Here is a 19,638-nt window from a genome sequence, read left to right on the forward strand (position 1 = left end):
GCTTTCCCCGCCCGGTGCCGGAAGCCGCGCACGGCGGCGGGGCCGCTCGGGGAGCCCGGTGCGGGCGGCTCCGCGCACTCCCTCCTCGTGGAGCGGATCGCGGGGAGCAGGCTGGAGCACACGCGTGTCCGCGGCTGCCAGCGGGGCCACCCGGCCGCTCCCTGCGCTGCTCCGGGAAACGTGGCGGTGCCGGAGCGGGAGGCACCTTTCCCCGGACAGGTGGAGCGGGGCCGGACACCGTCCCGGTGTGAGCCCCGTGCAGCCCCCGCCGTGCGGGCCGGCACCTCCGGGCCTCCCGCCGCCGCTATGGGAGCGCCCCGGGCGCCGCACGGCCGGGGCAGGACGGCGGGGCCGCGGGCACGCGTGGGGTGATACCCGAGGCGGCGAGGAACCCTCGACCCCTCCCGGGGGGCTCGGCTCACGGGACTCGGTCCTCTCAGGTGCCCGGCTGTGTCCCCGAGCCGGCGCCCCGGAGCAACCGGAGTCTCCTTGCCCGCTGACAAGGGGGCCGTCCCTGGGGCTGGCGTGGGCGGGGGATCTCGGTGCCACCGTCCCCCTTTTCCCCCCCGGCTCTGCCGGGCCGCGGCGTCCCGCCGGCCCTCGCCTAGGGCGATTGGTCCCCGCGGGGCCGGGCCGCCCGTGGGGCTCCCGGCAACTTTCGCCGGGAGCGGCGGGGCTGAGCTCGAACGGCACCGGGCCCGGAGCGGCTCCTTTGCCCGGGTAGGGCAGCACTCCCGTCCCCCGAGCACGTTCCTCGTTCCCCCGGGCTCGGTCCCAGCCCGGCCCGCAGGCTCGCCCGGCCGCCGCGACCCCGGCCAGCAGCAGCCCGCACCCTCGGGGGCCCTGCCCGGGCCCGGAGGTGCGGAGGCACCGGAGGGGGACACACCGGGAGGCACCGCTGAATGTCACCGCGCCGCAGCCCCTAACAAAGACGCAGCCGCCGCGATCGCAGAGCCGAGCCAATAAAAAGCAAACTGATATTACAATTTTGATTTCCCTGGAGGGCCGAAGGGGCTTAATGTAAGAATTATTATCCATTGTGAACAGCAGCCCAAGGAAAACACACACGGGAAGATTTAATTTTTTTTTTTTTAACTTAGCGGTTTTCCTAAGAAACATACATTCATTGAAATTTATGCCAGCGGAGTTTGTTAACCCTCCCCTTTGACATTTCCAGCTTCTCCTGTTGCCAGAGGAGACAAGCCGAGCACAAACCACTAATGCTCGCAATAAAACTAAATGCCCAGGGACGAGCACGGTTTGGTGCGATTCCTCCCCAGCCTGGGTAAGCTGCAGAGCACGTCCAGCTCCGGATCCAGCCCGGCTGGGAAAGCTCTGCTCTTCCCAGGACACAGTCAGGAATAGGCGATGAGGAGGGCAGAGCTGGCTGCATACATACATATATATATATATATATATTATTTTTTTTAAAATATTTTTTTAAACATGTGACCAGACATCCTTGGTGTCTTTTAGAGCCTGCCTCAGGAGCAGTACGAGAGACTGTTGATGAAATATAATACATATTAAAAAAAAAAAAAAAAGTGAAACAACACTGAAAACCAATATTAAAAGCATTTTAATCACTGCCTGGCCCCTGGCTCCCATGGCTCAGCAGCAGCTCCCGTCCTTCGGGTTCGTGTAGGATCTTCATCTGCTTTCTGTTACGGGGCTGATTGCACATGATTCACAATAATGATGGTAATGGTGGTGATTTTCTGTCTCTTACCTTGCTCAGGCAGCAGCAGTTCATGAACTGATACATCTTTCTCTTTGTCAGGCCCAAAGAGGACACCTTATTTGAACCACATAAAATAGCCTAAATAGGGAAAGTGGGAAGCATTTCCAACTGTTGCCTCTTCCTGACTGGCTGGGGCATAACGCTGGGATGAGACAAGGAAAAGGGTTCCTGTTCTGACCAAAAGGAACAGGAGCCAACCGCTGCCTTTAAAGCCAAGAGAGGAGAGGGTTGGCCCTGGGCAGTTCCTTGCTGGTTTGCTGGTGGATCAGGCAGGTACAAGGCACAGACACACATTCAGTGCGTACCCTCCCTGTCACTGCACTCCTGGCCAAAAATTCAGATTCCTCCTTCTCTGCAGAGCCTGAGCGATGGGTGCTGCTGCTCCCGGCAGGAGGACTCTGTCCCAGGTGGAGGGGTGGGGGCTCCAGCCCCCTGTGATCCCGAGGTGGGGCTGCTGGGGTGCAGCTGTAAGACAAAACCTCTAACAGCCAGAGACAGATGGGCTTCCTGCAGGTGCTAGGAACCATACCAAGGTAATTTCCCCTCAAATACTTGCTGGCCACGTTCCCTCCATGTACCTAGAGCTGATGTCTGTCTATGTTTATTCTTTTCATCATTATTTATAAAGTTCTCACCCCGGACCCAGAGTCAGCTCTGTGGCAGTGCCTTGCTTGGGGCGGGTTCTGCCTCTCCAAAAGAAGCTGCTCCGCTTCCCCTTGCCCCGTACGCCAGCAGCTCCTGCAGCCCCGCTCTGTGTTTGCCATCAAGCAGCACTGATTACACATATGCCATCATTTCTGATGTTGCTCATTAGTCTGTATCATTATTAGCAATTCAAACCAGCAATTCTTTTCCAGCTGCAATCCTCCAGCTCCACCAAGGCGACTCCAAGGCTGCAGTTTGGGTGCTCACCTTTTCCTCCCCTCTGCCCCAGCAAGGCTGGTGGTTCCTACCCCGTCTGCAAAGCCAGGAGCACACCAGGCTGAGCACCAAATAATAACAGAAGTTAATTCGTGGATAGTTACAGCGTTTCCTTCAAGGCCACTCTCACAGGGGGCCAGGCACCGACTTTGCCATGTCCTTGGAGCAGGGGGGAGGGCACTGGCCCCATTCATCCCTACCTGGCCGCCCGCAGCCTTGGCCAGCTGGGCTCCAGGATTTGCCCTTCTGCTTTTGTCAGCTCTGGCTTGCATTGGAAGTTGTGGCCAGTCTGAAAAACAGATTATGACACAGCCCTTGCTGAGGTCAACACTGTGCCGGAGAAAGACAAGAAGAGGATGAGTAGGTAGGCTTGGAAAAAGAGACAACAAAAAAAAGCAAACCCACAAAAACCTAAACCCACCCACCCGATCAATAGGATGCCATGAAGTACGATGTGAACAATGAAACCCTGTTCCAGGTTGCCAAGGCAAATCTGTCAATAGAGTATTGAACAAGCAAATCTGACTTGCAATTATTGTCTCCTTCTAAATACAGGCTGCCCCTCTGCCTTGCAGCTCAGCCCCAGTGCTGGTGTGGGGAAGCTCAGTGATTGCTGGCTCAAAATGGTGAGGGAAGAGTCAAGTCTGGCAGCTGGGCTGGAATTTACTCCAACACATGCACTAAAACCCCCCGGAGCATCCCCACCACCTTCACTGCAGCAGCTGAAGTGACATGTGCCCTGCCCCCAGTGTAACAGGCAGCAGCAAAAAACCCTTTGCAAAACTGTTCATCCTTTGAGGCTTTCTGTAAAACATCCAGAGCCATGAAGCACACACGGGTGTCCTCAGCACCGAGTAGCCAGCATTTTGTAACGCTTAGGAAAGCACCATGAAGAGCCCGAGCACTCGAGGCTGAGGCTCTCAGTGTGGTGGCCTTAAAATCCAGCACAGCAGCAGGGTCTGGAGCTGCCACCACCCACCCAGAGGCAGCAGCAGTGGGAAAATCCAGAGGCGAAACCACCCCGAACTGAGTCATCACGTGGAAATTTAAATGGCTTCACAAGTGCATCGCTGCTGCTGCTGCTGCTGCTGCACATGGGGCCGCATTAGGTGAATGCTTTTTTCTGGTGCTGCTGCCAGTGCAAGCCAGAGGAGATTGTGAGCAGAATCCTCAGGAAGGAGACACTTGCAGGAGCTCACCGAGTGCTCCCACAGCAGTTCAGCACAGCACAACGGAGCAGTTTTTGCGTAGCTGATGGAGGGGCTGAGGCGCAGGGGACACGGGGCAGCGTTACCCAGAGCAGCTGCTTTGGGAGCATGGCTGGGCTCCCCTCAGCACTGGAGCTCACCATGAATGAGGCAGCCCCGGAGGAAGGAGGGACAGCCCTGCTCTGCAGAGCTGCAGCTAGCACGGGCAGGGAGGGCAGCACCTGAGAGCAGGTTCCCAGGATGCTCCATCCCTCGGGCACTCGGCTGGGAATAACCCCCCTTCCCCAGGGCTCTTTTCTGCTGTGCCTTCCCCCGCACAACCTCAAGCATGGGTGCCAGTGAGGGAGCCTCAGAGACCATCTGTCTTTAATCTTCTTAGAGCCAGGCAAGTCGGGAGAAATTCAGAGGAAAGAGGCACTGAAGTCCCTCTGTCCCTGGCTGTGACAGCACAAGGCTCAGCACACAGCTGGTGGGAGCAGGTCCTGCCTGCCCCACATCCTCAGAGCAATGCAAGCTGCCTGGGACAGCAGGCAGAGAGCACCGGGAAGTGCTCCCATCCCCTGGAGCAGAGGGAGACGGGAACCGCTTCCCCACACGGGGAGCCTGATACCCGTCTCCAGCCCTGTCCTGCCCTGCACCTTCCTCAGATCCAAGCAGCCCTGGAGAGATCTGTCCTTGGAGCTCTTCCCTCTCTTATCACTTAAGCTGATGCTGTTCCTTGGCAGCTGAGTGCAATGATGAGATTTTCTCCATCAGAACTGGGTCTGTGCGTGTGTCCCCGGCACGGCTGCACCCACCCACGGTGGCAGCGAGGACGCTCCTCAGGTGCAGGGATGGCCCCATGCCCACTCCTCCTGCTGAGCCTCCAGGCACCCAGTGCCACTTCTCCCTCTTGGGCAGGAGCTGGGCTGAGCCAAGGAAAAGCCGAGCACAGCATCCACAGCCACCTCATCTCACACTCAAACCCTCCTGTCTCCCAGTCGTGCAAGCAAAGCTTCCTGGGATGAAGAAGCATCCACAAGGCCTTCCCTAGCTGCAGGGGAAACTGGACTGGTCATGCCAAGCTATTTAAGCACAGAGACTGATTGATTGATCTGCTAAGATTACAGCCGAGGACAGTTGCAGCCCTCTCATGCTGGAACCTGTGCTGGGGGTACTGTGAGCTTTTCTGCCTGTGCTCTGCTCCCACAGCTGTTTGTGCAGCACCTGGCACTGCCAAGGTTGGGAGCAGCTCCTCTGGAAGAGCAGTCTGATGCCACATCGTGCTGATCCAAAGTGCCACCCTGGCCTCCCCTCCCCGGGCAGAGAGATGATGAGAGTGGTGATCGCCCACAGACAGAGCTGATAATTACCGGCTGGGGCTGGGGCTGGGACCGCTCGGGGACCTGTGGGAAGAGCGGCAGCGAGGGCCTTGTCAGCACATGTCCTGCCTCGTGGTCCGGGCATGCCACACGGCAGAGCTGGCACGTGGACAAATCACCCAGCACAGCAGAGCTGAGCCCTGGGCTGAGCTGCTGTGGGCACTGCGGAGGTGCTGCCCTGGGGACGGGGACCCTCGGGCTCTGGGGGCTGGGAGACACCCTAGGGCCCATCGTCATCCCCAGGGATGTGGGGTCCTGGCTGGTGGCACCACGAGCTGTGGCTGCTGCAGAGCAGCCGTGGTTGGCGTTGTGCTGTACTGTGCCGTGGGGGACTGTGAGCTGGGGTCTGTCCTTACAGGAATGGCTGCGGGATCCTTGCTCAGGAGCCAGCTGGGAGCTGCCGGCTTGGATTCGGCAGCTTTGCTGCGCACGGAGAGACTGTGCAGCCCCAACCCAGCCGAGTGCTGCTGCACAGGAACGAGAGGCTGCGGCCCCTGCCCTCCTCCCCTCCAGCAGAGCCACTGCTGGTGTCCAGTGGCCACAAAAAGCATCATTTGGCAGAGACGCCCCAGTTTCTGCAGGGTTCCTGCCTGAGCCCCGCTGGCGTGCAGGGCGCTGGTGTGAGGGGAGGGAGGAAGCGTGCTCAGCTCTGCGGTCAGGCAGTTTCCATCCCTGCACCTGAGCCGAGGCGGCGGCACAGCTCCTCTCAGCCCTTCCCTCCGGCTTCCTTCCGCCCGCACCCCGGCAGGTTCTGCTGAGCCCTGACTGCGAGGCAATTTCACCAACCCCCAGACTGCCCTGGCACTTCATCCCCTCAAAGGATTAAACTGAGTATTTTTGTTTTCAAAGGTTTGAGAAAGATTTCCTGGCCACGCTGTCTGCCCGCCACGTGTTGTGCTGTCACCAGGTCTGCCTGCTCCAAAGCCGCTTAGTCCAACCCAAGTCGAACTGCACTAAACCCATCAGGAGATGGATGCTTTGCCTGGGGGAAGGAAGCTGTTGGTCTCTACAGGGCAGAACCTCAATTCAAGGCATTGTGGGGGCTGCTCCATGCCCCTGCTCCTGCTGATCAGCAGGGCTTGGGCACAGTGATTCCGTGATTTGGGTGACTCAGCACCCAAACACAGCACTGGTCCCTCTGCCGTGGCAGAAAGCTCAGCCTTGGGCCTGGAAGACATTTTCACGGCCTATGAATTGTTTAAACCCAAAGGCTGATGATATGTGAGCCCTTTGCACGTGTTGGACAGGGCAGAGCAGGCCCTGGGCTCCGGCCGAGCCCTGCACTGCTCACACTGGGTTTCTGTGCCTGGGAACAGCCACACAGGTGCTGAGTGAGCACAGCTGGGAGACACAACTGGTCGCTGACTGGTTAGACTGGCTCCTCCAACCTCTGCCCTTCCTTGGACTACCTGGATTTGGTTATATACAGCCAACTATTTGCTAAGGGACTCAAGGGGCTCCAGGGATCCTGTGCTGCTCCTACCTGGCACAGTGCTCCTGTCCCACAGTGACACTGTCCTGGGCTCCGTGGGTGTCAGTGCCTGACCCTCGGATGCTTCCTCATGCCGAACATTCAGGTGAAGACGTTGCAGCAAAGACTGCAATTCACCCATGGGAGATGGATAGAGAGCAGGGCTGGGGGCTGTTCCTTGGAAAGCTGCAGCCCATCTTCCTTTTCACTTCCCCTTCTCTCAGGCGACTGTGTGTGCCCTGGGCAGCTATTTTTAGGCTGCTGCTTGCTGTCTGCTTTCCCCTGGGGATGCTGAGCAGGTTCTGGGAACTCCAGCTGTCTCTTGGGCAGCATGAGAGATGCTTTTCTTCCTGAGCTTGCTCCTTCACTCCCCAGCACATGCCCTGGCTCTGCCACTCCCCTGCAGCTGCCCTGGCACTGGGCACGAGGCTGAGATGCCCATCCCAGGAGCACTGGCGCTGCTGAGGGGTTTTGAGGGGATCTCCTGTGCCGGGGCGATGCTGATGCTCTGCCCAGGCAGCCGGGATTGCAGGGCAAGGCTGATTCATGGGGCTCTGTCATTACAGTCACAGCGGCTGTCCTGAGCCCCGAGGATTTACTGCCCGCAGCCAGGAAATACGGCACAGGCAGACTCCTTGTGCTCCCCATGCTGGAGGGGACATCAGGAGCGCTGGTGTAACCCTGCTGCTCTGGGGCACGGTGGGTCTGCAGGGACACGACGGTTTGGGGGGGACAGGGGGTGTGAGGTGACGCCGTGCGCAGGTTGGAGCACGAGGCAGGGGCGCGGGGCTGCCCGAGGCAGGATGGGCGCTGCGAGGGGCAGCGATGGGGGTTGCAAGGGGCAGAATTTGGGGACCCCAGTAGTTGCGGTGCTGCCGACACGGAGCACTTCGCTGCTCAGTCCCAGCTCCCTGAGCACGCCTGCCCGAGCTGGGGGTGTCTGGGGCACCTTCACGGCGTCAGGGCCAGCCCCGGGGAGGCTCCAGCTCCGCATTCCCGCAGCCCATGTTTGGGCTTTGGCTGCAGCAGGGCCATAAAAGGCAGCGTGGGGAGGGCGCTGGCGCCGGGCCCGCGGCATCTCCGTGTGCAGGGGCATCCCGGGGAGCCGCTACCGGGAATCGGGGCTGGGGCCGGGGCAACCCCATGGAGAGGGGGCTCTGGGTCTCCCCCAGCCCACTGCTGCCCAGGCTGTGTCCCACTGCTCCCACTGCTCCCACTGCTCCCAGAGCCCGGGACGGGCGTTGCTGACTTCATCCGCAGCGCTCTCCTGAGGGCTGGGGATCCAGAGCTGCTGCTATCCAGTGTCACCCTCGGTGGAGTGGCAGTGGCAGCGCATGGCACGGGAGGTGCTGCGGATGCCAGGACCGGGAGTCAGTGGGACCAGGAGAGACTGGCATGGGCTGACAGCCTGGAAATGAAATCCAGGCTGAAGCCACACTGCAAATCCATCCCTGGGGATGCTCGGGCTCAGAGGCGTCTCGAGGGGCGGAATGGGGCAGCCGGAGCCCCGGCAGAGGCGAAGGAGCAGCAAACTCATCCACATCCATGCAGAGAGGGGCAGGGAACGGCCCTGTCACCCCACGGGGGCTGATTCACGAGCAAAGCCCGAGCTGCTGGGCCGGGCGGGTGTGAGCCAGCCAGGAGGAATGTGAGGAAGACAGACGGTGAGGAGGAAGGGCGATTCCCCAGGTATCAGGGTGAGCACCGCTGAGCTGCCGGGCAAAGTGTGAAGGCTGCAGAGCTGGGGCCAGGCACTGGGAGAGGGTGGGAGGGCTGTCCCCAAACTGCATCCCCTGGGGCCTTCCGAGCTGGGCTGGGCACAGGCTGGCAGGCTCTCCTGGAATAGGGAGCTGGGCTGTGGCTGAGGGGAGCCCTGGCAGGAGCTGTGTCCTTCCTGAGCCCTGGCATCATCAGCTGTGTCCTTCCCAAGCTGTGGCCCCAGCACCCAGCTCCCTGTCCCAGTGCACCCAGCAGCTTCCTTGCTCCTGCTGCAACTTCCAAGTGAGTTTTGGCCATGCAGGTATGTAACACTGAGCCCAGTGCAGCCATTTCAGACCTGGCGTTAGACAAAGCAAAGTAAATCTCAATAATGCCACCTCCCCACGCCCTGGGACGCTGCCACGGCGTCTGGGGGCTCAGCCCTGGACCCGGCAGGTGCCCGTGCCTGTCCTGTCCCCTGTGCCACAGAAGATGCAGGGCTGATTCATCTCCCGCCTTGGCTCCTGCTTACGTATGTTCGCTCTGTTCATTCCCTGCCTGAGCAGCTAAATTAAGCCAAGCAACAATGGGCCATCGATTATCCCATTATATTTCCATCGGGCCTGACTTCCCAGCAGCTCCCGGAGGGCGGCACACGTGGCTCTGGCAGGGGCTTGGTGCAAAGAGCCCCTTGCCAGGTTCTGCTCTTGCCCCTGGTGTCCCACACACCGTGGAGACACCAGATCCACAGCCCCACACCGGATCCACAGCCCCACACTGGATCCACAGCCCCACCCCAGATCCACGGCCCCACACCAGATCCACGGCCCCACACTGGATCCATGGCTCCACACTGGATCCACAGCCCCACACTGGATCCACGGCCCCACACCAGATCCACAGCCCCACCCCAGATCCACGGCCCCACACCGGATCCACGGCCCCACACTGGATCCATGGCCCCACTCTGGATCCATGGCCCCACACCGGCCACTTCCCTGGCTCCGGCAGGGACGATGTGGCAGAACCCAGATGCCAGCACTGATGCACCTGTGTAGGAAATGGTCCTTTGTCAGGGGAACCTCCCCATCCCAAGGACTCTTGAGAACCATCCCAGCTCTGGCAAGGTCAGGTCTTGCTGCAGCCATTTGCGCAGACCTGGGGGCTGTGTCCTCTCTGTCCCTTGCTTTCCGCAGGGCTCTGTCTGTCCCTCTCTGAGTCTCAGTTGTCTGTTTCTTCCTGTGTCACCTATTCCAGCCCCGCTTGTTCTGAGTCTTTTTATGACCCAAAAGCTGAGAAGCAATTTTTCCGGACCAGAGAGGTTGGCACGTGTGGACCCTTCATGACTGCCCCACAGTGCCCCTCTCCTGGCAGGGCTCCGGCCCGGCTCTGCCCCAGAGCTCCGTGATGCCTGTGACCATCCTGGAGCACGGAGCGTCCTTCCAGCTGCAGTTTGCTGGAGAAGGGCTGGGTCAGGCCGTGTTCGTGGCAGCAAGGACATGGGTGGGCATCCCGGGGTGGCCCGGGCAGTGCCATGGGGGGTGACAGCCCAGGGGGGCCCCTGTCTGCTCCCTGCGTGGGGCTGGCTCGGACGCCCACTCCCCGCTCCCAGAGCGCTCTGAAGCAGCTCAGGAGCTGAGAATGACGCTGCTGTGTCTGCACGGGGATGCGCCGGCAGATCCTACCTGCGTCAGCAGCTGAATTCCCTGCTCTCATTCCTGCTCCGGCAGCTCCTTAACCCTTTCCTGCCACCCTGAGCACGGGCTCCTTGGAGCTTATGCCAGGGTGGCTGTGACCCTCCGGCTGTGGCAGCCACACCTGCCCTGTCCCCACACACCTGCGGGAGGGGACGCAGCGTCCCCCAGCTCTGCACCCTGTTCGGTGCCCCGGCTCTCCCGCACCCTTTCCTTTCCCAGCCCGTCCTGGCCACGCTGCATCCCGGCCGGGGTGGGTGCTGTCGCGGCATAGGGCTGCTCCAGAGCCCGGACTGTGCTGTCTCCGCTGTTCCCGATCCCTGGGGAGGGGCGGCAGCGTTTTCCCAGTGCTCCTGCTGCTGTCGGCATCGGCATGGGGCAGTTTTATCACCTTGGCAGAGGGCCTGAAGGCCAGCTGGTGTTTGGGCTGTGTCCAGGGTTTTCAGTCACGGCTGGAAGTTTTTCACTGCCTACCCTCACCTGCGATATGTGGAAATTGGGTTCCTGAAACCAGGACCCAGCTTCTGGAGCCGATTTGGGCCAGGCAGCCCTCCTGGCAGGTGCCTTTGCTCCCCAGCACGAGCAGCACCAAAGGGCTCTCTGCCTTCATCCACAGCACAGGCTCTGCCCAGTGCTGAGGGCTCGGGGTCATGCAGGCGTCAGGATCGCTGTGCCGGGGTGTTTGCCAGGTCCCTGGGCTCTGTGGCAGCCCCCGTGTCTCTCCTGCAGAAACCTCTGGAGAGCAGAGAGGACTCTGGCAGATGCCCATCCCTCAGCACCTCCCTGCCGCCTCTGCCACCGCCAAGGTTAGTCAAGCCCCGGCTGCAGACAGAAGAAGCTGAACTTGTTTGTGGTTTCTGAAAGACAAACCCAAGCCAAACAAAATCAAAAATCCCAGGAAGAGTCCTTGGGCTGCTACTTCTCCTGCTGCTGCTTTGCCACATGGAGCAGGAGCTTTGGCAGGGCCTGAACTTGCTGAATTCAGAGGGACCTGGTGTACTGGGGCACTGGAGGGCTGCCAAAGAATCCCTCACCGTCGGCAAGGAGCACCACTCAAAGTCTGGCTGACCCCAGGTCCCTTTGCTGGGATGCCTGAGCCGTGTCCGTGCTCACTCCTGTGGTTTTGGGAAGGACTGGGTGTGGGGCTGAGCCACGTGCTGCTGCAGCAGGGCTTTCCCCACCCGCGCTCCGCTGGCTCTGGATGGGCAGCGCCAGCCTGGCCGCTCCTCGCTGCAGAGCCCCGGCAGCCCCACGGCGAGTCCGAGCCGGCACCGCTGGCACAGCTCCTGCTGGGCTCTGCCGGAGCTGCCCCAGCCTCTGCTGCTCTTCCAGGTGCCGTGAAACCACATTGCGAGCTGTGTTTGTGTTCAAATGAGCCAAATAAAGGGCGTGCAGAGCCCGGGGCGCCGCGCTCGGGCAGGGCTGGGCTGTGCCCGGGGCAGGATGTGCCCGTGAGCCCCAGCCGGCCGGACTGGTCTATTTTTATGGCCCAAGCGGAGCGACCCGGGGATTAATCAGCCAGCCTAGGAGGACAGGCTACGTTGGGTTTGAAATTCTTTTTAGGCAGGTGAGTCTCTTTGTTCTTGCGAGCTGTAATTTTTCATTTGACAGGCAGCGTCCCTTGACAAAACAGCCAAAGAGCCACATCCAAACACACCCAGCCCTGGGACGTTGGCACCAAGCCCCTCACCTGCCCCTGCCCCACTCCCAGGTGACAATTTCCCCAGTGCAGCAAACTCCAGGGGGCGGTTTGGCCAGACCTGTGTGGTCAGTGCTCAGTGCCAAGGACAAACGAAGCTGACCCATTGACCCCGTTCCGCGCCCCCTCCCAGCCTCGGGACACCGCGTGGCACCTCTCCCCTCTCCCCCCGTGCCCAGGTGTCCTGGGACCAGCCCAGTCTCCCTCTCGAGGTGTCAGGCTGCTCTGTTCCCCTCTCCTCAGGGTTCCAGGCGCAGGATCGGGTTCCCACCGGGATTACAGAGCGTAGCGTTACCAGGGACAGAGGGCTCCGTTTTCGTTCCGCCCTGCTCGCCTTCCCCCCGGCAGCGGGAGGCAGGAGGATGTGTCAGCTCAAGGCTGAGGCTAAAGAGGCTTACACTGACTATTTACCTTCGCGAGGGGCTATTTTTGGCTGCTCAGCTGCCGCTAATGCAACGCTCAGGGCGGCGACCGAGAAGACGCCACGTGAGGGTCACTGTCCCTAGGATCCTCTTTCCTCCTCTGTAGGGACCGAAGCTTGGCTTCTTTTTTGTTTCTTGGGGTTTTTTTTTTTCAGATGGCAAAGAGTGTCACAAAGGAAAATCTTGGGGACAGGCCAGAAGGACCTTGGAAATACACTGCCCTGTCCAGTGTGTGACTCGTTGCCATCTTCGCACTGCAGGAAAATCCCAAGGTTGCTTCCAGCGCTATCCCAGGCACTGCCAGAGGGCTCCGGTTGGCTTCACAGATCCCATCTGCCCCCCCAGACAAGCTCAGACGGTTGTGGATCTCCAGTGTGACTTAAATAATGGCATCACAAGCTAATGGACAGGCTGAGACTGGAATCGGGTCACTGGGACGTGAGTGCTGCTGGTCCTTGGGAGCATCTGGGGACCAGCTCCACGCCTTTGTGTCCCTGACTGTGGCAAAGTGGGGTCAGAGTGTGCCAGGGGCATGGGGAGCTCCAGTGGGGAGCACAGGGACAGACACCTGAAGTCTCCTGCTGGCAGAGCGACACTCAGGGCACACCAGGCATGGCAGAGTGGCCAAGGGAGGCAATTGGTCCCAGTGATGCACAGCAAGAGCTGAGCCCTGCTTCAAACAGAACCCAGCTTACTCCACATGCTGGAAAGCTGCAGTGCAGAGTCTTTAACTAAACGAATCCTGAGTGATTTCCACATTGCTGAATGACATTTTAATAGTGGAAAAATAACACTCCAAATTATCTACTTCATCTCTTCCTATTGTCTTTTACTGGCTGGGAACGAGTGCTGCAGCAAAACCAGCTCTGGCTCTTCTGGGAGGGGTTTGCTGGTGCCTCCCAGCCCACTGCAGGAGTGGGGAGATGAGGAGGGGCTGTTCCCCTGTGCCCAGCACCCTGTGAGCCCCGCAGGGGCTGCCCCCATGCCCAGTCCTGGCAGGGCTGCCCACAGCTCGCGGCTCCTGGGAGGCTCCGGCTGCCCCGGCACCAGGAGCAGCCACGGTGCTGCCAAGGCCTCACAGCGATGCCCGTCCCACGTGGGGCTGGCAGGTGGCAGAAGGCAGTATCTGGCTCCTGCTGTCCCCCTGGGGAGCTGGCACCTGTCCCCACGCCACCGACTGGCTCTGCAGGAAGATGCTTCTGACATTTTCTGCCGGGTGGTTTTTCTGACCTGAATTCAGCCACTGCCACTTGGAGCTTCCATCTGGATGGAGCCATCGAGTGCTGCCACAGGTCCTCGGGCTGCCATCAGCAGAGCCTGGGGACAGCAGTGCAGGCCCCGCACTCAGCACGTCTCTGAGTGGCTGCAAAAGGGGCGGCTCAAGCTGGGGAATGAATGGTGTCTGCCCAAGTGCTGTCCCCAGCCCGCACAGCAATGGACACACAAAAGCCTCACACAAACTTTTATTATCACTGAAACATCATAAATCTTGATGAACTCCCCGTCCCAGAGCAAAGCAGCCCCAGCCCTTACATGAGGTGTCCCCTGCCAAACCCCAGCTCACACCTGCAGCCTTGGAGCTGCTGCAGCAGGGCCAGCTCAGAGCTGTGCCATTCTGAGTGGGTTTCCCCACTGCTCTCATCCAGGAGAAAGTTTTCGTCCTCTGGATTAAAGGCACACAAATTGGGAGCTGAACTGTCCTCCTGCCACTCAACAGCCAGCCCTTGGCATGTTGCCTTCAGTGGGTCAAGGCTTCTTCTATTCAGGAACACTGCGTGCTCTTGGCTGGTGCTGGTTCACACAGAGCATCCGAGCTCCAGCCTCACTTCCCAGCAGGAATGGGGCTCCAGGACAGGCTGTGGGTAAGGCTTTGCAGAAGGATTTTGAGAGAAATGTGCTTGTCAAGTGCAGGAACCCACCCAGCACTGCCCGAGGACACGGTAGTTCCACACAAACATTCCTGAGAGGCAGAGCTGGGAAGTGAGCCTGCCTAGGGCAGCTCTGTGGGAAGCAGTGTGGAGGGAGTGAGAGGGAGCAGGACAGCCAGGGAAGGCTGCAGAGGGATGCAGGGAGGCACAGCCCACTGCCACCTCAGCTCCTTTTCCACCCCCACAAGGAAACTGCTCCCCTGGCTCTGTTTGGCACAAACGCTGGCTCAGGACACGCCTTTGGAGGCCATGGAATTTGGTAAGAACCTTTGGCAAGAGGGCTCGAGGCCCCAGCTCCACTTCTGGCTGGCAAAATTTACAGCAGACAAGGAGAGAAATGCTGCCCTTTCAAAAACACCCCAAGGGAAACCTTTATCAGACAGAGTTCATCAAAAACGACTGCAACAAAGCAAGTTTCATTTTCACTTTGGGATGTGGAACGGGGGGCACTGGCACTGACTGAAGAGCCTAAAACCCACACGGAGTGTATGTGCCACAGGCTGTGGCAGTGACAGGCAAGGACAGTGAATATTCAGTAATTGAGGAGAGCCAAAGGAAACACAATGGGAAACATACTGGAAACAGCAGACTAAAGTATTAAAGTCTGCAGTTGTCAGCATAAAGAAACAGCTTTGCTGTAATGTGAGAGAATCACAGAATGGTTTGGGTTGGAAGGGACCTTAAAGCTCATCTCATTCCAACCCCTGCCATGGGCAGGACACCTTCCACTAGGCCAGGTTGCTCTAAGCCCCGTCCAGCCTGGCCTGGGACACTTCCAGGGATCCAGGGGCAACCACAGCTTCTCTGGGCACCCTGTGCCAGGGCCTCACCTACCTCCCAGGGAAGAACTGCTTCGCAGTATCTCATGAAGAAGGAAACTTTGGGCGGTGCCTGTGAAATACCCTGACTCAGAGCAGCAGTGCTTTGAGATGTGGGGCTGTCCATTTTCTATAAAAATGGAAAAAAAATCATGCCAGCCAGTATCCTATAAAACCAGAAAAGGCCAGAGACAAGACTTTGAGGTCACCAGTCCTTCCTTGTTGACAAAGCAGACACCTTTCCTGCAATCCCAACGGTCTGCAGTTTTATTTTTGGCAGATTATAACTAAAATGGCTTTTATGGCTTTAGAAAGAAGCCAGAAGCTGCACGTTTTGGTTGAAGCGGAGAGCGCGTGGTGTGCTCTGGGTGAGGGGACAGTGGCCTTGGCTCTGCTCCTGCCACCTGCCCACCAACACTGCTGGGTAGCCTTGGCTCCCCAGAGTGTTCTCGTTTCTCACCAGCAAGTAAGAAAGTTCTGGTTGCTAACCAGTCCAGTCCCAGAGGCAGAATAAAAAGTCCTTGTTAAAACCTAGAAAAGCTTGTTTCTAACAAAATCAAATCCAAATACGGTTCCTGGGTCGATGCCTCTCTCTCAGGTTCCACCACCCGTGCAATGGAACTTCCCCTACAGAGCAATTTAATTCCTCTTCCATTCCGCACCTTTCAGTCTTCTCAGGAGTCTTGACAAGCTATTCCTCCATTTTTTTCTTCAACGTTTTTTCCTATGCACATCCTTCCTGCCCTTCCCTTCCGCTGTCGCACCCTGTTCCTCCCAGCTATTTTCGGAAGGCAAAGACATCCCGTGTTTTCAGGCCTTTCTTGCCTTCACTTCCTGGTTTAGGAGAAGACACTTCCACCAGCCCCCCGTATGGGCAGCTCTCGGACTCCGGGTGGTGGCCAGAGCACTCCACAGCGGGGATGAAGCCACTGTCCCACATGCCTGTCCCACACAGCTTGCAGAGGTCGTGCAGGCTGCAGGGGATGCGGGGGAGCAGGTGGAACTGATAGAGCAGACTCCTGGCCTAGGGGGAGAGAGGGGAAAAACGTTCACTCCTCACCAGGAGACCAACACGGAGAGCTGAGGTGGCCCCCCACCCAATCCTCCTGCTTGGCTACCTGCGCCTCAGCAAAGGCATGTCCAGCCAAACAGCTGAGGGTTACCCGGGGCACTGGGGACAGTGGCAGGTCACAGGGGCTGCCACACACCACAGCTCATCCCATGGCCCCAGTCCCTCCCAGCCAAGAGGGAACCAACATGGCCCCAACAGCTCTATCTCCATTTCCCTGAGCAGGTTATCCAAACAAGGGTTATCCCAAACACACTGTCACCTCCCAAGCACTCAACAAATACCTCCTCCTGCTGCAAATCTTGTTTCCAGGCAAACAGCAGCATCCCACCCAGCCACAAGGATACAGGAGATGCCAAGCTGAAGCAGCAGTCCCTGGTTTTCTCAACACTCTAACTCATCTCTGGACCTTGTTCCACACGGGCACCTGGGCATTTACCTTCCTGAGTACGAGCTCCCCGTTCATGTGCATGGCCAGGTTGCCGAAATGCAGCAGCATCTGGTCAGTGGCCAGCTGCTGCTCAATGACGTCGTCCCCGTAAATCACCACGATGGCCACGCAGATAAAGAGGTGGAAATAGTCTGTCTGCAATGGGAACAGAGGGGCTGCTGTACAGCAGGTGGAGGCAGAGCTCTGCCTTCACCTCCCACCCTCCGCAAACGGGTCCTTGGTGAGAGATTTTGCTCCCTTCAGTTCTGCCCAGCGGTGAGAACGTGAGTTACTGGTGACTTCTGAACCACAGCTGAGCCAAAGCCTCTTCCCTTCACAGCACGGCAGCAAGGTCTGCACCAGTGCTTGCACCACAGAGCAGATTTCTGGGAAGGCATTTCCCAGCTGTGTAAGAGAAGCCTGAACTTCAGAAGTGGGTGTTCAGCATTTTCTGATACACCTCCTTGTGAAGCCCGGACACCGCCAAGGAGGAGAGGCAAGCAGGGCTCCATCCTCCTGCTACATAGATAAACCTCTGCCATAGCCACAGACCCAACTTCTTTTGGCTACTTTGCTGCTAAGAGCCTTTCTGGAAATCCTCAGCACTGAGGGGCGAGGACTCAGCCAGGACGCGCCGTGCCCGTGGCAGCTGCCTCACCTGGTAGTGAGCCCAGCATGCCTCCCACATGCGCAGCGCCTCGGCCTCTGGGAACTCCCGCTTGAAGCAGAGCAGGATCCAGCGGTGACAGAAGAGCATCTGCAGCCCATCCTCTCCCAGGGCACACAGGTGCTGGTGGAAGCGGGGGTGCATCAGCCGCAGCAGCTCACGCAGGTACAGCTGCAAAGGACAACCTGAGCTGAGGCCCTACCTTGGGCTCCCCTCAGCACTCCGCGCAGCCAGAGCTGGAGAGCTCTTCTCTCTCAGCTGCCATTTCACAAGAAAGATGGATATAATGGCCTCTGGAGTGCCTCAATCACCCAGGATCAATTCTATCCACCAGGTATTTCAATAGAATCACAGAATCCTAGAATATCCTGAGTTGGAACTGACCCACAAAGGATCATCAAAGTCCAGCTCCCGGCCCTGCACATAACAATCCCAAGGATCACCCCAAGGATGTAGGGGCTTTGGAGTGTGACTTGGCATGCTGGAATGCCCCAGCCCAGGGAACTGGGGAGAGAAGAAGCCTTGACAGGGCTGAAGGCTGCCCAGCACACAGCCTCACCAGCTGCTTCTCCATGTCCTCGTCCCGGGGAGAGCTGATGAAGATCGTGTTCTGCATCAATCCAACGAAGCACCAGAAAGTATCCGACTCATCCAGGACCTCTGCCAGGAGTGGGGCAACCAGGTCAGACATGCCCTGGGAGTATCCAATGGTTGGGTTAAATACTGCATAGTTCAGTAAGATCCTCCTGGAGCAGAGACAGAAACAGAGAGGTGGGACAGGTGAGGGCAGGTGACAGCATCATCTCAGGGACAAAGACACAGAGCCTCATGTGAGGTGCTATAACAGACAGGGAAGCCCTGCTGCAAACACCAGTCCTGTGGCATAAAGTTCAGGAAAAGGTCTGGCATTCACAGACAGCAAAATATAAACAGAAAATGAGACTTTAAAAAGATTAAGAGGACAGAAATGAAGGGCCCGTGGGAAAGGAGAGATGATGCCCAACACATCCATAAAGCTCCAAGCCATACTGCTGGATGAAACCCAACTCTTTTGAGGTCACGCCTCTACAGGTCACACTCTCACGGAGCAGACTCTGGTGTGCTTGTCCTCTACCCCATCAAGAGAACCACAGACCCAACCACCTGCCTACAGCTCTACCACAGCACCTTTGCTGTGCCTGTGTGTGCAGAGAAGCTCTGGGATGGGAGCAGGGTTATAGGATTGAGAAGGGAACGGCTACAGCAGCAGTGGGAGCACTGGGGAAGGCCTCGCTGTTGCATCCCTTGGTTCCAGAGGCATGGTGGGTGCTGTGCAGCACTCCCAGGCAGCCTGGGCTGGGAGCTGATCAAGTTGTCTCTATATTGAGCAGGACATGGTTTTTAGGACACCGGAATCAGACACTTCACCTCATGGTCTCCACATTTGGGTTGTCCTCCCCTCGGAAGAACTGGTTGCTGCGGTCGGTCCTCACGACATCCTTGTCCACTGTGAACTGCACCTGGCGCCAGAAATCCTTCTGCTCATCCGGAGTCATGGACAACCTGGAAACCGTGCAGCAACAGCACAGGGTTGCCAAGAGAGGAATGTGATTGCCACAATGAACAAAAAGCCTCATTTCAGTCTTAGTTTGCAGAGAAAAGCTATTCGTGTACTGAGTTTCCTCAGCACCCGAAAAACAGACCAGCAGGTCTGTCCAGAACAGCGGACTGCCTGTCCCAAGGGATTACTGGAAGGAGCCTCCTGGGTTATAAATGGGATGACACAACGTGTTTGCTGCAATGAGCACTTCAGAAGCATCAGGCTCTGCTCTCCACTGCTCCTTGGAACTCAGCACACCAGAACTCAGCACTCTGGTTTGACTGTCTCCTGATTAACAGTACCATCTCTCTCCAGCTTCAATGTACCCACCTCCATTTAACAACACCCAATTCTTGCATTATCAACCTTCTGGAAGTACATAACCCTTCTCATCCCTTATTTTTATGTACATTTCATTTATAAAGAAATATAAGATCCCTATTTCTCCTTCAGTGTTCTAACCCGAGCCTTGCCTGTGAGGCGTTCCCCTGCGTCGTACTGACGAGCCTGTTTCAAGAGCCCAGGGAAGGTAATGTTTGAGCTCTGTGGCATTAGCCCCAGAGCCTCAGGAGGTCAGCAGTGCCCAACATGCCTCCTTCACCATCCCTCCCACTTCTCTTCTCTACTCTCCTGATGCAAAGGATGCAGAGACTGACGTGTCACTGCGAGGTCTGGCCCAAGGAAGATGAGCAGGGGAGGATGATGATGGTCTGTTACCTTTTCTCCTGGATCTCAAAGTATTCTTTCCTCTTCTGCAGCCTCAGTGCCTCTCTCTCTTCAGAAGTGGACTCGTAGCTATAGTAGTGCAGCAGAAAGGGCCACACCTCCCCACGGATGGAAATATCAATCCCACCAAAGAAAATGGCCTGGAAGAAGGAGCAAAAGTTATGGCTGGTACAGTTTTAGCATTCCCAAAAACAGCAACAAGCAAC

At 58.1% G+C, this 19,638-nt stretch overlaps 1 protein-coding gene across 7 annotated transcripts in view; it reads right to left on the reverse strand.

The window, feature by feature from the left end:
• Positions 1-15,205: 15,205 nt before the first annotated feature.
• The window catches only part of TBC1D16 (TBC1 domain family member 16), a 32,790-nt gene continuing 28,357 nt past the window's right edge, over positions 15,206-19,638 (reverse strand). For all 7 annotated transcript variants that reach the window (XM_032128753.1, XM_032128752.1, XM_032128757.1 and 4 more), the window contains 6 exons: positions 19,424-19,572; positions 18,535-18,669; positions 17,687-17,873; positions 17,119-17,298; positions 16,470-16,616; positions 15,206-15,985 (listed from right to left, as the gene is read on the reverse strand). In XM_032128753.1, coding sequence (XP_031984644.1) covers positions 15,740-15,985; positions 16,470-16,616; positions 17,119-17,298; positions 17,687-17,873; positions 18,535-18,669; positions 19,424-19,572 — 1,044 coding nt within the window. In that variant the 3' untranslated portion in view covers positions 15,206-15,739. The remainder of the gene's footprint in view (positions 15,986-16,469; positions 16,617-17,118; positions 17,299-17,686; positions 17,874-18,534; positions 18,670-19,423; positions 19,573-19,638) is intronic.

This window comes from Corvus moneduloides, chromosome 19, assembly GCF_009650955.1.
Source record: "Corvus moneduloides isolate bCorMon1 chromosome 19, bCorMon1.pri, whole genome shotgun sequence".
Taxonomy (NCBI): Eukaryota; Metazoa; Chordata; class Aves; order Passeriformes; family Corvidae; genus Corvus; species Corvus moneduloides.